Source organism: Rutidosis leptorrhynchoides, chromosome 4 (assembly GCF_046630445.1).
Source record: "Rutidosis leptorrhynchoides isolate AG116_Rl617_1_P2 chromosome 4, CSIRO_AGI_Rlap_v1, whole genome shotgun sequence".
In the NCBI taxonomy this organism is placed as follows: Eukaryota; Viridiplantae; Streptophyta; class Magnoliopsida; order Asterales; family Asteraceae; genus Rutidosis; species Rutidosis leptorrhynchoides.
In genome coordinates, this window is record NC_092336.1 from 19,383,834 (window position 1) to 19,396,180 (window position 12,347).

Here is a 12,347-nt window from a genome sequence, read left to right on the forward strand (position 1 = left end):
ACACTTAAAACAAAAGTGTACTCACAAGTCACCCTAAGGGTTGTCATTAGCATTTTTCTTTTATTTTTTACGAAAGCGAACTATAACTTTTTTATTTTTTTCACCAAATATGAAAGAAACTCAAACGACACAAACCACAAAGGGAGGCAAAAACATAATAGTTTCGCACAAACACGCCATGTAAGACCCGTGTAATTATTGTACATAATGTTTGTATGTGTAATTATATGACTAGAGTTGTGGAGTTCATGTTTCATACATTTAAAAAGGGAAAATCATTGCTGAACTGGGGTCTGCGCGCCGCGCAGATGAGGCGCGCGCCGCGCAACGCGGCTGCCAGCTATTCCTTGTTTTTATTTAAATTTAAACGTGGGTATTTTGGTAAATTCACATCAAGGCCGAGTTTAATGCTTGGTTCAGTAGTTTGGGAGCTCATTTACTCCCTTGTTCACCAACCTTATCACCTCCCAATTTATTTTAGTGAGAGAGTGAGTTTTAGAGAGGGAAAGCTCACTTTGAAGAGGAAGAAGAGGGTTTCTTGCTAAAGTCCAAGTTCTAAAGTTGTTCATCTCGTCATTCGTTACATTTTGATAGTTGTGGTATGCCTTAACTTTCAATTCTTGTTTTGATTTCGTGTATGGGTTAGGGTTTGTGTGAAGATGAACATTAAGACCCATTTTTGGGTAAATTGGGTGTTCTTGGGTAAATTGGGTCATGTAGGCTCAATAATGGGTTAGCTAGAGTTTTAAAAGTATTAATTGTTGTCATGAAACCCTAATTGGCTAATAATTTGTTAGGACACCTTAAGGAAGAGTAAATGGGTGTGATTTGGGTATAAATGACCCAAAATGGGTGTATTGACTTTTATTGAGTCAAATGGGTCAAAATTGGACCAAGGTTGGTAAATGGTTGTGTTTTGTGATAAAACCTAGTAATCTAATGTGTAGGAAGGCCTTGAGTGCCAAGCGTTAGGGTTTTTGGTGAAAATGACCCAATTTAGGGTTAAGTGTCCAAATGGGTCAAGATGACCTAGGAGGGTGTGGGTTGTAAGATTAGACCAAGTTGATTGATTATATGCTTGTGAAAATAGGTACGTTACCTCGGAACTCAAGCTTGGTTTAATAATCACCGAAGGCATAAGGTGAGTGGAATAATTATGCGTATGTGTATATAATGTATTTATTTGTGTCGTATGAATGTGGCATTGTCGCGTTGTTTAAGACACCACATGGTAAAGAAGTGGATGTCGCGTTGTTTAAGACACCACAATGTAATGGAGGGGATGTCGCGTTGTTTAAGACACCATCCATCGTATTGAATGGCATGTGGAATCGTCGCGTTGTTTAAGACGCCACATTGTAAAGGGTGAGTAAGTCGCGTTGTTTAAGACATCACCCGGGGGATTAGTGACTACGCGTTGATTAAGTAGCACTAACGGATGTTATGAACTCCAACGGTCTTGTATGTACCGTTTCCCTTGTTCGAATTGGTTAACCAAGGTTGCGTGAGTTATGTATTGAAAGTATTTATTTATGAATCGTATGCTTTTGTATTATTAGCTACTTGTGGATTTGCGGTTTATGGTATATGCAAAATATTGTGCATGATTGTCGAATTGTTGAACCGAGTATGATGTTGTGTAAGTGATGCAAGTAAGTAGATTATATATGTGTATGTATAATTATTGTGCTCACTAAGCTTTGCTTACCCTCTCGCTGTTTACCTTTTTATAGGTTCGTGTGTGGATAAGGGTAAGGGCATTACCTTGGATTGAGTTTCCCGCTTCGATGATTAAGAAGCGCTTTTGGTTTTGGCTTGGAGTTTGACCGAGACTTGGGTAGTTTAACCCCAAACACCATGCTCGTTGTGTCGTTTGGCAATTAAACTTTTGTGGTCGAAACTCTAATTTGTATTAAACATTGTATTTTAAACTTAGTGGCGTTTTGGGCACGTGTGGGCCCCACCTTGTAAAACTTGTTCATACCTTAGTTATGTGCTAGTTTTACATATATGAATGTATGGTTAAAAGCGTTTTGGCTAAAAATGTCGAGAACTAGTCAAACATTTTCGTTAAATTGACTTCCGGGGACAGCGGGCTGTCCAGGTGTTTTGGCGCGCCGCGCGGCCACCTGGCGCGCCGCGCAGATGGCCTGCACCAGAAAAATTTTTTTGTTTGAAATTTCGTCGTGTTTGGTCGGTTACGGTTTGGGTTGTTACAAGTGGTATCAGAGCATGGTCTAAGGGATTTAGGTGACTTGAGATAGGCGCCTAGACTTAGACTTTTGTGTGTGCATTGTGCGGACTTGTAGGACTTTGGGTCGGACCGGGTCTCGGTTAGCGCATAGGTTTATATGAACTAATCATGCGTTATTGTTTGTGTTGTATAGCAATCATCGAGCGAAATGAACGTTGTACTAGCGAGTTAACGCGACGAGCTCGCGTAGTAATGATTAGCTACCCTTACTACGGGTGCAAATCGTGTCAAACAAGCGATGTACGACGATTGTCGAGCGAGATGGAGTGGTATGGTGTATATGTATATATGTGTCATGTCTTTAGTTTCGTTGTTTAATCTTTTCCGTTTTATAGAATGAAGATGAGAAACGGACACGACACCGATATTGGGGGCACGAGCGAGGACCCCGAGTTCACGGCCAAGGTTGAGGCCATCTTTCAACGCCAAAAGGCGGAGTTTCGCGAAGATGTTAAGAAGATGTTTCTCGAGACGATTGACGAACAAGTCGTCACTTTGGTTAAGGAGCAAATTAAGATTGCTCTTCAAGAAGAAAATGGAGGAAGGCGTGACTTTTTCTTCAAGAACTTTAGGGATGCTCAACCTCCTACTTTTGAGGGCGATCGGGACCCACTCAAGAGTGCCCGATTCATCTCCGATATGGAGGGGGCCTTCCGTACTTGTGAGTGTCCACCCGACAAGAAGACTAGGTATGGTTGTAGCATGTTAAGGGGTGACGCGAAATTGTGGTGGGATGCTAAGATCCAACTCTATGGTGAAGAACAATGTATGGACTTCACTTGGGAGGAATTTAAAGCGGAGTTCTTCGATGAGTACCGAACTTCGGCCGATCTTACAAGACTTAAGGACGAGCTACGTACCTTGAGGCAAGGGTCGATGGACTTGAACACTCTCAAATCCGTGTTCTTGTCCAAGACGCAATTTTGCCCGGAGTATGTCGGGAATGATAAAATGTTGAAAGAAGATTTCTATCGAACCTTGAATGATAGTTATCAAGAAAAGATTAGCGTAAATGTGGTAAAGAGCTTCGATGAGTTGTTTAATATGGCGAAAGGGTTTGAAGCGATTGTGTTAAGGAAGAGAAAGTTTGAAGGTTCTAGTCATTCAAATTTTTCAAGCAAGAAGTCAAACTTTTCAAAGAAGGGTGCAACCGAGAGTGTCGGAAGTGTCAAGAAGAGTGCGCCGGGAGAGTTTCGTTATACTTGCCATAATTGTGGGCGAAAGGGACATATGGCCCGTGATTGCACCAATCCCTCTACTACACCCAAGTTTACTTGTTTCAATTGCGGTAAAGAAGGGCACAAACGGCCCGAGTGTCCCGAGTTGCGTAATGATAATGCTAAACGGATAGAGAAGACAGCGGGTACGGCTAGGGGTCGTAACTACTTGATGTCTAATGAAGAAGCTAAACAATCCAATGAAGTCGTTTCAGGTACTTTCATGGTTAATTCTAATCCGGCTCGGATACTTTTTGATAGTGGTGCTAATTTGTCTTTCGTATCTCCAAGATTTGTGCCTAAGTTAAATAAACCGCTAGTAAAGTTGAGTCGTCCGGTAGAAGTTGAAATAGCGGATGGCAAGACGGCGCTAGTGGTTGATGTGTGTAAAAATTGCAATGTTGTGTTTGGCGCCGAAAGTTTCGAAATTGATCTTATTCCGATGACTTTGGGTGATTTTGATGTTGTCGTTGGTATGGATTGGCTCGATCGTTATAGAGCCGATATTGCATGCCACGACAAGTTTATTCGTGTAAAGACACCAAGTGGGGGAGAGATGATTATTCATGGTGACAAACGAAGGAGATCGGTGCCGATATGCACTTTTGCTCGGACACGACGTCACGTTGTTACCGGTGGTATGGCTTTCCTTGCTCATGTTGTCGACACTCGTAATGAGCCACCACCAATTCGTGAAATTCCGGTAGTTAATGAGTTTGTAGATGTCTTTCCGGATGAGTTACCGGGTGTCCCGGCGGAAAGACAAGTCGAATTTCGCATCGAGTTGGTTCCGGGGGCTACCCCCATTGCTAAAACTCCTTATCGTTTAGCACCAACGGAGATGCAAGAGTTATTGAATCAAATTCAAGAATTGCTCGAGAAGGGTTTTATCCGACCGAGTGCTTCGCCATGGGGCGCTCCGGTCTTATTTGTGAAGAAGAAAGACGGTAGTATGCGTATGTGCATCGATTACCGTGAGTTGAATAAAGTGACGATCAAGAATCGTTATCCGTTACCTAGGATCGACGATTTGTTTGATCAACTTCAAGGCGCAACGTATTTCTCTAAGATCGACTTACGGTCCGGCTATCACCAAATGCGGGTCCGTGAGGAAGATATTGAGAAAACGGCTTTCCGAACGCGTTACGGGCATTATGAATTTGTAGTTATGCCTTTCGGTCTTACGAATGCACCGGCGGCATTCATGGATCTTATGAACCGGGTGTGCCAACCTATGTTGGACAAGTCGGTTATTGTATTCATTGACGACATACTAGTCTACTCGAAAAGTATGCACGAACATGAACGTCACTTGCGTGAAGTTTTGAAGACGCTAAGAAAAGAGAAGTTGTATGCAAAGTTCTCTAAATGTGAATTTTGGCTAAGGGAGGTTCAATTCCTTGGTCACATTGTGAACGAAAGCGGTATCCAAGTGGATCCGGGGAAGATTGAGACGGTGAAGAGTTGGGGACGACCGACTACGCCCACGGAGATCCGAAGTTTTCTCGGATTGGCCGGTTATTATCGTCGGTTTATCCAAGACTTTTCTAAGATTGCTTCTCCATTAACAAAGTTGACGAGGAAGAGTGCTAAGTTCAATTGGGAAAACGAGCAAGAAATTGCTTTTCAATTATTGAAAGAGAAGTTGTGTCAAGCTCCGGTGTTAGTGTTACCGGAAGGCGTCGAAGACATGGTGGTTTATTGTGATGCTTCCTTAAATGGGCTCGGGTGCGTTCTTATGCAAAGGGGTAAAGTCATTGCTTATGCCTCTCGACAATTAAAGGAACACGAAACGAGGTACCCGACTCATGATCTTGAAATGGCGGCGGTTGTGCATGCGTTGAAAATTTGGCGCCACTACTTATATGGTGTCAAGTGTACGATATATTCGGATCATAAGAATTTGAAACACCTTTTTACTCAAAGGGATTTGAATTATCGTCAACGTAGATGGATGGATGTGGTGAAAGATTATGATTGTGAGATACTTTACCATCCGGGTAAGGCGAATGTGGTCGCGGATGCGTTAAGTCGGAAGACTCAACATCCGGCGATACGTGTAGCATCGTTACGTTTGATTATCACTAATGACTTTCTTGAAAAGATGGGTGAAGACCAAATAGAGGCTTATGTTCACGATAAGCACGCGGAACGAATTGTGGGCCAATCGGAGTTTATTACTATGGGCCCGCGGGGTTTATTGTCGTTTCAAGGAAGGGTGTGGGTGCCTAAGACGGGTGATTACCGACGGGTGCTACTCGATGAAGCACATAAGTCGAAATATTCCATTCATCCGGGCGCGACGAAAATGTATCATGACTTGAAGAAAGATTATTGGTGGCCGGGCATGAAACGCGATGTTGTAAAATACGTCGAACGATGTGTTACTTGTTTGCAAGTTAAAGCCGAGCATCAAAAGCCGTATGGTAAGTTGCAACCGTTAGAAATCCCGAAGTGGAAATGGGAGCACATTACCATGGATTTTATCACTAAGTTACCTAAGACGGCGAGAACTCAATACGATTCGATTTGGGTTATAGTGGATCGATTGACGAAAAGTGCTTTGTTTCTTCCCATTAAAGAAGCAATATCGTCGGAGGCCTTGGCTAAGTTGTTTATCAAGGAAGTGGTCTCGCGGCATGGCGTTCCTATATCTATTATTTCGGATCGAGATACCCGTTTTACATCTCGATTTTGGGAAAAGTTTCATGAAGATATGGGTACACAATTAAAGCTGAGCACGGCGTATCATCCTCAAACGGACGGTCAAACCGAGCGTACGAATCAAACTTTGGAAGATATGCTACGGGCGTGCATCATTGATTTTGGTGGTAGTTGGGATGAGCATTTACCTTTGGTAGAATTCTCATACAATAATAGTTTTCATACTAGTATCGGGATGCCACCTTACGAGATGCTTTATGGCCGAAGGTGTCGAACTCCCATTTGTTGGGGAGAAGTGGGTCAAAGAGAAATCGGAAGTACCGATTTGGTTTTAGAGACGAATAACAAGATTGATATTATTCGGGAGCATTTGAAGAAGGCTCAAGATAGGCAAAAGTCGTATGCCGATAAACGTAGACGAACGATCGAATTCCAAGAGGGCGACATGGTTATGCTTAAGGTTTCGCCATGGAAGGGTATTATTCGATTTCGAAAACGGGGAAAGTTAGGTCCTCGGTTTATTGGACCGTTTAAAGTTTTGGCTCGTGTTGGTGAAGTTGCATATCGATTGGAATTGCCCGAAGAGCTTGCGAGGATCCATAACACGTTTCATGTTTCTCACCTCCGTAAGTGTCTTGCGGACGATTCCTCATGGATGCCTTTAGATGAGATCGAACTAAACAATAAGTTGGAGTATATTGAAGAGCCGATTGCCATACTTGATGAGAAGGTCAAACGATTGAGACATAAGGAGGTTAGGACCTATAAAGTTCAATGGCGACGGAATAAGGGTTCCGAGTTCACTTGGGAACCTGAAGAGTTTGTGTTGGTTTATCTTCCCGCTTGTCATGCGGCATGGATTGCGAGGACGCAATCCGAATAAGTGGGGGAGAGTTGTAAGACCCGTGTAATTATTGTACATAATGTTTGTATGTGTAATTATATGACTAGAGTTGTGGAGTTCATGTTTCATACATTTAAAAAGGGAAAATCATTGCTGAACTGGGGTCTGCGCGCCGCGCAGATGAGGCGCGCGCCGCGCAACGCGGCTGCCAGCTATTCCTTGTTTTTATTTAAATTTAAACGTGGGTATTTTGGTAAATTCACATCAAGGCCGAGTTTAATGCTTGGTTCAGTAGTTTGGGAGCTCATTTACTCCCTTGTTCACCAACCTTATCACCTCCCAATTTATTTTAGTGAGAGAGTGAGTTTTAGAGAGGGAAAGCTCACTTTGAAGAGGAAGAAGAGGGTTTCTTGCTAAAGTCCAAGTTCTAAAGTTGTTCATCTCGTCATTCGTTACATTTTGATAGTTGTGGTATGCCTTAACTTTCAATTCTTGTTTTGATTTCGTGTATGGGTTAGGGTTTGTGTGAAGATGAACATTAAGACCCATTTTTGGGTAAATTGGGTGTTCTTGGGTAAATTGGGTCATGTAGGCTCAATAATGGGTTAGCTAGAGTTTTAAAAGTATTAATTGTTGTCATGAAACCCTAATTGGCTAATAATTTGTTAGGACACCTTAAGGAAGAGTAAATGGGTGTGATTTGGGTATAAATGACCCAAAATGGGTGTATTGACTTTTATTGAGTCAAATGGGTCAAAATTGGACCAAGGTTGGTAAATGGTTGTGTTTTGTGATAAAACCTAGTAATCTAATGTGTAGGAAGGCCTTGAGTGCCAAGCGTTAGGGTTTTTGGTGAAAATGACCCAATTTAGGGTTAAGTGTCCAAATGGGTCAAGATGACCTAGGAGGGTGTGGGTTGTAAGATTAGACCAAGTTGATTGATTATATGCTTGTGAAAATAGGTACGTTACCTCGGAACTCAAGCTTGGTTTAATAATCACCGAAGGCATAAGGTGAGTGGAATAATTATGCGTATGTGTATATAATGTATTTATTTGTGTCGTATGAATGTGGCATTGTCGCGTTGTTTAAGACACCACATGGTAAAGAAGTGGATGTCGCGTTGTTTAAGACACCACAATGTAATGGAGGGGATGTCGCGTTGTTTAAGACACCATCCATCGTATTGAATGGCATGTGGAATCGTCGCGTTGTTTAAGACGCCACATTGTAAAGGGTGAGTAAGTCGCGTTGTTTAAGACATCACCCGGGGGATTAGTGACTACGCGTTGATTAAGTAGCACTAACGGATGTTATGAACTCCAACGGTCTTGTATGTACCGTTTCCCTTGTTCGAATTGGTTAACCAAGGTTGCGTGAGTTATGTATTGAAAGTATTTATTTATGAATCGTATGCTTTTGTATTATTAGCTACTTGTGGATTTGCGGTTTATGGTATATGCAAAATATTGTGCATGATTGTCGAATTGTTGAACCGAGTATGATGTTGTGTAAGTGATGCAAGTAAGTAGATTATATATGTGTATGTATAATTATTGTGCTCACTAAGCTTTGCTTACCCTCTCGTTGTTTACCTTTTTATAGGTTCGTGTGTGGATAAGGGTAAGGGCATTACCTTGGATTGAGTTTCCCGCTTCGATGATTAAGAAGCGCTTTTGGTTTTGGCTTGGAGTTTGACCGAGACTTGGGTAGTTTAACCCCAAACACCATGCTCGTTGTGTCGTTTGGCAATTAAACTTTTGTGGTCGAAACTCTAATTTGTATTAAACATTGTATTTTAAACTTAGTGGCGTTTTGGGCACGTGTGGGCCCCACCTTGTAAAACTTGTTCATACCTTAGTTATGTGCTAGTTTTACATATATGAATGTATGGTTAAAAGCGTTTTGGCTAAAAATGTCGAGAACTAGTCAAACATTTTCGTTAAATTGACTTCCGGGGACAGCGGGCTGTCCAGGTGTTTTGGCGCGCCGCGCGGCCACCTGGCGCGCCGCGCAGATGGCCTGCACCAGAAAAAAATTTTTGTTTGAAATTTCGTCGTGTTTGGTCGGTTACGGTTTGGGTTGTTACACGCCATAAACATAGAAATAAAAAGCAAAAACTAACACATATCAAGAAAATAAACTACCAACACATTAAACTTACAAACTACTTTCAAAACAAGAAACGAAATAGATGCCCACACCAAATTCATGGTAATCGAACACCTAGAAGCTCGAAGAATCTAAACCACGAAACAAATGTCCCATATTTTTTCTGAACTTTTTCCACCTCACACTAACTACCATGATCATCGATGATTTTATTGTTGCTCCAATAAGGTATCGGTATAATTATTTTATTCGATTCATAGAATTTTTTTTTTTTTTTCAATTTCGTTATAAAACTGAGAGGTTTCATACTAAAAAAGCTACAACATTAATCCTTTTACTAATACCCTAAAACTATGAACAGTAAGCATCTTCGCGCTTAAAATGTCCGTACCTCAAGCTCCACCTATTTGTACACACGTGTTAACACCCATAAACTATGATTACTAACCATCTTTGCGCTTATATGTTTGTACCTCAAGCTCTACCTATTGTACACACAAGCACTTTGTTAACAATTGATAAATTGCAAGAATTAAGAGATTATGATGATCAGTTTATGTAAATAAACTTGTATTGTTGTAATCTGATTTTTCAATTGTGTATCTTACAATTACACAAGAGTAGTGTATTTATACTCTAAAAAGTAAACAGCTATTTCTAGAACAAGGATGGCTCCATAATAACTTTTGGAACCCCTTTACTAAATTGGAAAGGTTGCTTTGTCTGCTGATATATCCGTTGCTATGTCTGTTGTTGCTAAGGTGCCCTTGTGACTTTTCTAAAAAGGGAAATGATGAGAATACAATCTGATCCCAATAAGTCAAATAACCATTTTTGGTTATTTGACTTATGTTGACTTCTTTTATTGCTGCAGTCTAACACTCCCCCTCAAGTTGAATAGTGGGATTCCCGATATTCAACTTGCCAAGAACTTCACTGAAGAGACTTCCGTTGGCTAATTTGGTGAGGATGTCGGCCAATTGGTCTTCTGATCTTATATGTGGTAAAGAAATTATTTCTGCATCCAACTTTTCTCTGATAAAGTGTCTATCCACTTCAACATGTTTTGTTCGATCATGTTGAACTGGATTTTCTGAGATAGCGATCGCTGCTTCATTATCGCAAAGGATCCGAATAGCTTCTTTTGGAGGGAATCCTATTTCTATCAAGAGTTTTCGAATCCATAAAGCTTCCACCACTCCCTTTGCGATTCCTCTAAATTCTGATTCAGCGCTTGATAAAGAAACGACCTTTTGTTTCTTACTCTTCCACGCAACTAAGTTTCCTCCAACTATTGTGAAGAAACCGGAAGTTGATCGTCTATCTCCTTTTTCTCCGGCCCAACTTGCATCTGTATAAACTTGCGCTTCAAGGTGACCATTCTTTTTGAATACAACTCCATTGCCTACTGTTTTCTTTAAGTATCTGATGATCCTCATTACAGCTTCCGTATGGTGAACCTGTGGTTGATGCATAAATTGGCTCACAACTCCAACTGCATGTGCTATATCTGGCCGAGTGTGAGCAAGATAGATGAGTTTTCCCACCATCCTTTGATATTGCCCTTTGTCAGCAAGATCAGCTTCGTCTTCCATATATAACTTTTGGTTTGGAACCATTGGAGTATCAGCTGGTTTGCAATCGATCATACCTGTTTCTGCAAGAAAATCAAGAACATACTTCTTTTGACAGATAAATATTCCCTGTTGGGATCGTAATACCTCAATCCCCAAAAAATACTTAAGTCTGCCCAAATCTTTCATTTCAAATTCTTTAAATAAGTTCATTTTTAAGTTAGAAATTTCCTCATTATCATTTCCTGTTATTATCATATCATCAACATAAATGATTAAGCATGTAATCAAATTTCCTTTTCGTTTAAAAAAGAGAGTATGATCCGAGTTGCTTTGTTTAAAATCGTATTTTTTCATAAACAGTGTAAATCTCCCAAACCAAGCCCGTGGTGATTGTTTTAACCCATATAAAGCCTTTTTAAGTCGACAGACTTCCCTGTTTTTAAAGCTGTCGGTGAATCCAGGTGGTGCTTCCATATAGACTTTCTCTTTTAATTCACCATGGAGAAAAGCATTCTTCACATCAAATTGATGAAGTGGCCAATCTTCATTTGTAGCGATAGAGAAGAGAACCCTAATGGTATCAATCTTTGCGACTGGTGAAAAAGTTTCGGAGTAATCAATCCCGTATGTCTGAGTGTACCCTTTCGCAACCAGTCGTGCTTTGTATCTTTCAATAGTTCCATCGGGTTTATATTTTATCGTAAATACCCATCGACATCCCACTGGTTTCTTTCCTTGAGGTATGACACACTTTTCCCAAGTGTCATTATCATTCAGAGCTTTCATTTCAACTTCTATTGCTTTTTTCCAGTCTTTTGATTTGAACGCTTGTTCAACAGAAGTTGGAATATTTTCAGAGTAAATTGCGGAATTAAATTTTTGAGCTTCTTTTGACAGATTTCCTTGTGCTATATTAGCCATAGGATATCTAGATCTTTGTGCTTCTTTTTCTGGAGAGTACCGTTTAGGTGGGACACCTCTATTGATTCTTTGAGGTAGGACATATCGTTGGGTGGTTTCATCGGAATTGGTGTCATTTTGTTCCTCATGGGGTTGAGGTTCATTGTTCGAGGAGGTTTCAGTAATCTCATGGTTTGGTGAGATAGTTTCTGTGGGTTCATGGTCTGGTGTTGGCTCGGGGTTTGGTGTTGGAGTTTGTATAGGTTCGGGGTTTTGTGTTGGCTCGGGCTCTTGTGTTTGAGGTGGTTCAGGGTTTTGAGTTTGAGGTACCCATGTCATCCAACTGAGAGTGTCATTACTTTCATTCTCCCCCTCACTCGTGAGTTGGGTGTTATTGTAAAAGTATTCAGTTTCAACAAAATCACAGTTCATTGTGGTAAAAACATGACGTCTTTTTGGACTATAACACCGATATCCTTTTTGGTTTATTCCATAGCCAACCATGACACATTTTTCCGCACATGGATCTAGTTTGGTACGCTCATGTTTTGGAATATGGACGAAGACCAAGCACCCAAATATTCAAGGTTCAATGCTAAATGAATTTGGAAGGGTATGGAATTGGGAAAGCGTATCTTTAGGGGTTTTTGTGCCCAAAACCTTAGTAGGTAAACGGTTGATAAGATAGGTAGCGGAAGCAAGGGCTTCGGGCCAAAAACTTTTCGGAGCCTTGGATTCAATTAATAAGGCTCTTGTCATTTCTAAAAGTAGTCGATTTT

The 12,347-nt window shown here is 40.9% G+C and overlaps 1 protein-coding gene across 1 annotated transcript; it reads right to left on the reverse strand.

Moving 5' to 3' along the window:
- Nucleotides 1–9,966: 9,966 nt before the first annotated feature.
- Nucleotides 9,967–11,907, reverse strand: LOC139840459 (uncharacterized). Its single transcript, XM_071830724.1, has 2 exons — nucleotides 11,239–11,907; nucleotides 9,967–10,551 (listed from the first exon to the last, which is right to left on the reverse strand). The coding sequence occupies exons 1-2, from the start codon at nucleotides 11,905–11,907 to the stop codon at nucleotides 9,967–9,969; spliced, it is 1,254 nt and encodes a 417-aa protein (XP_071686825.1).
- Nucleotides 11,908–12,347: the final 440 nt, after the last annotated feature.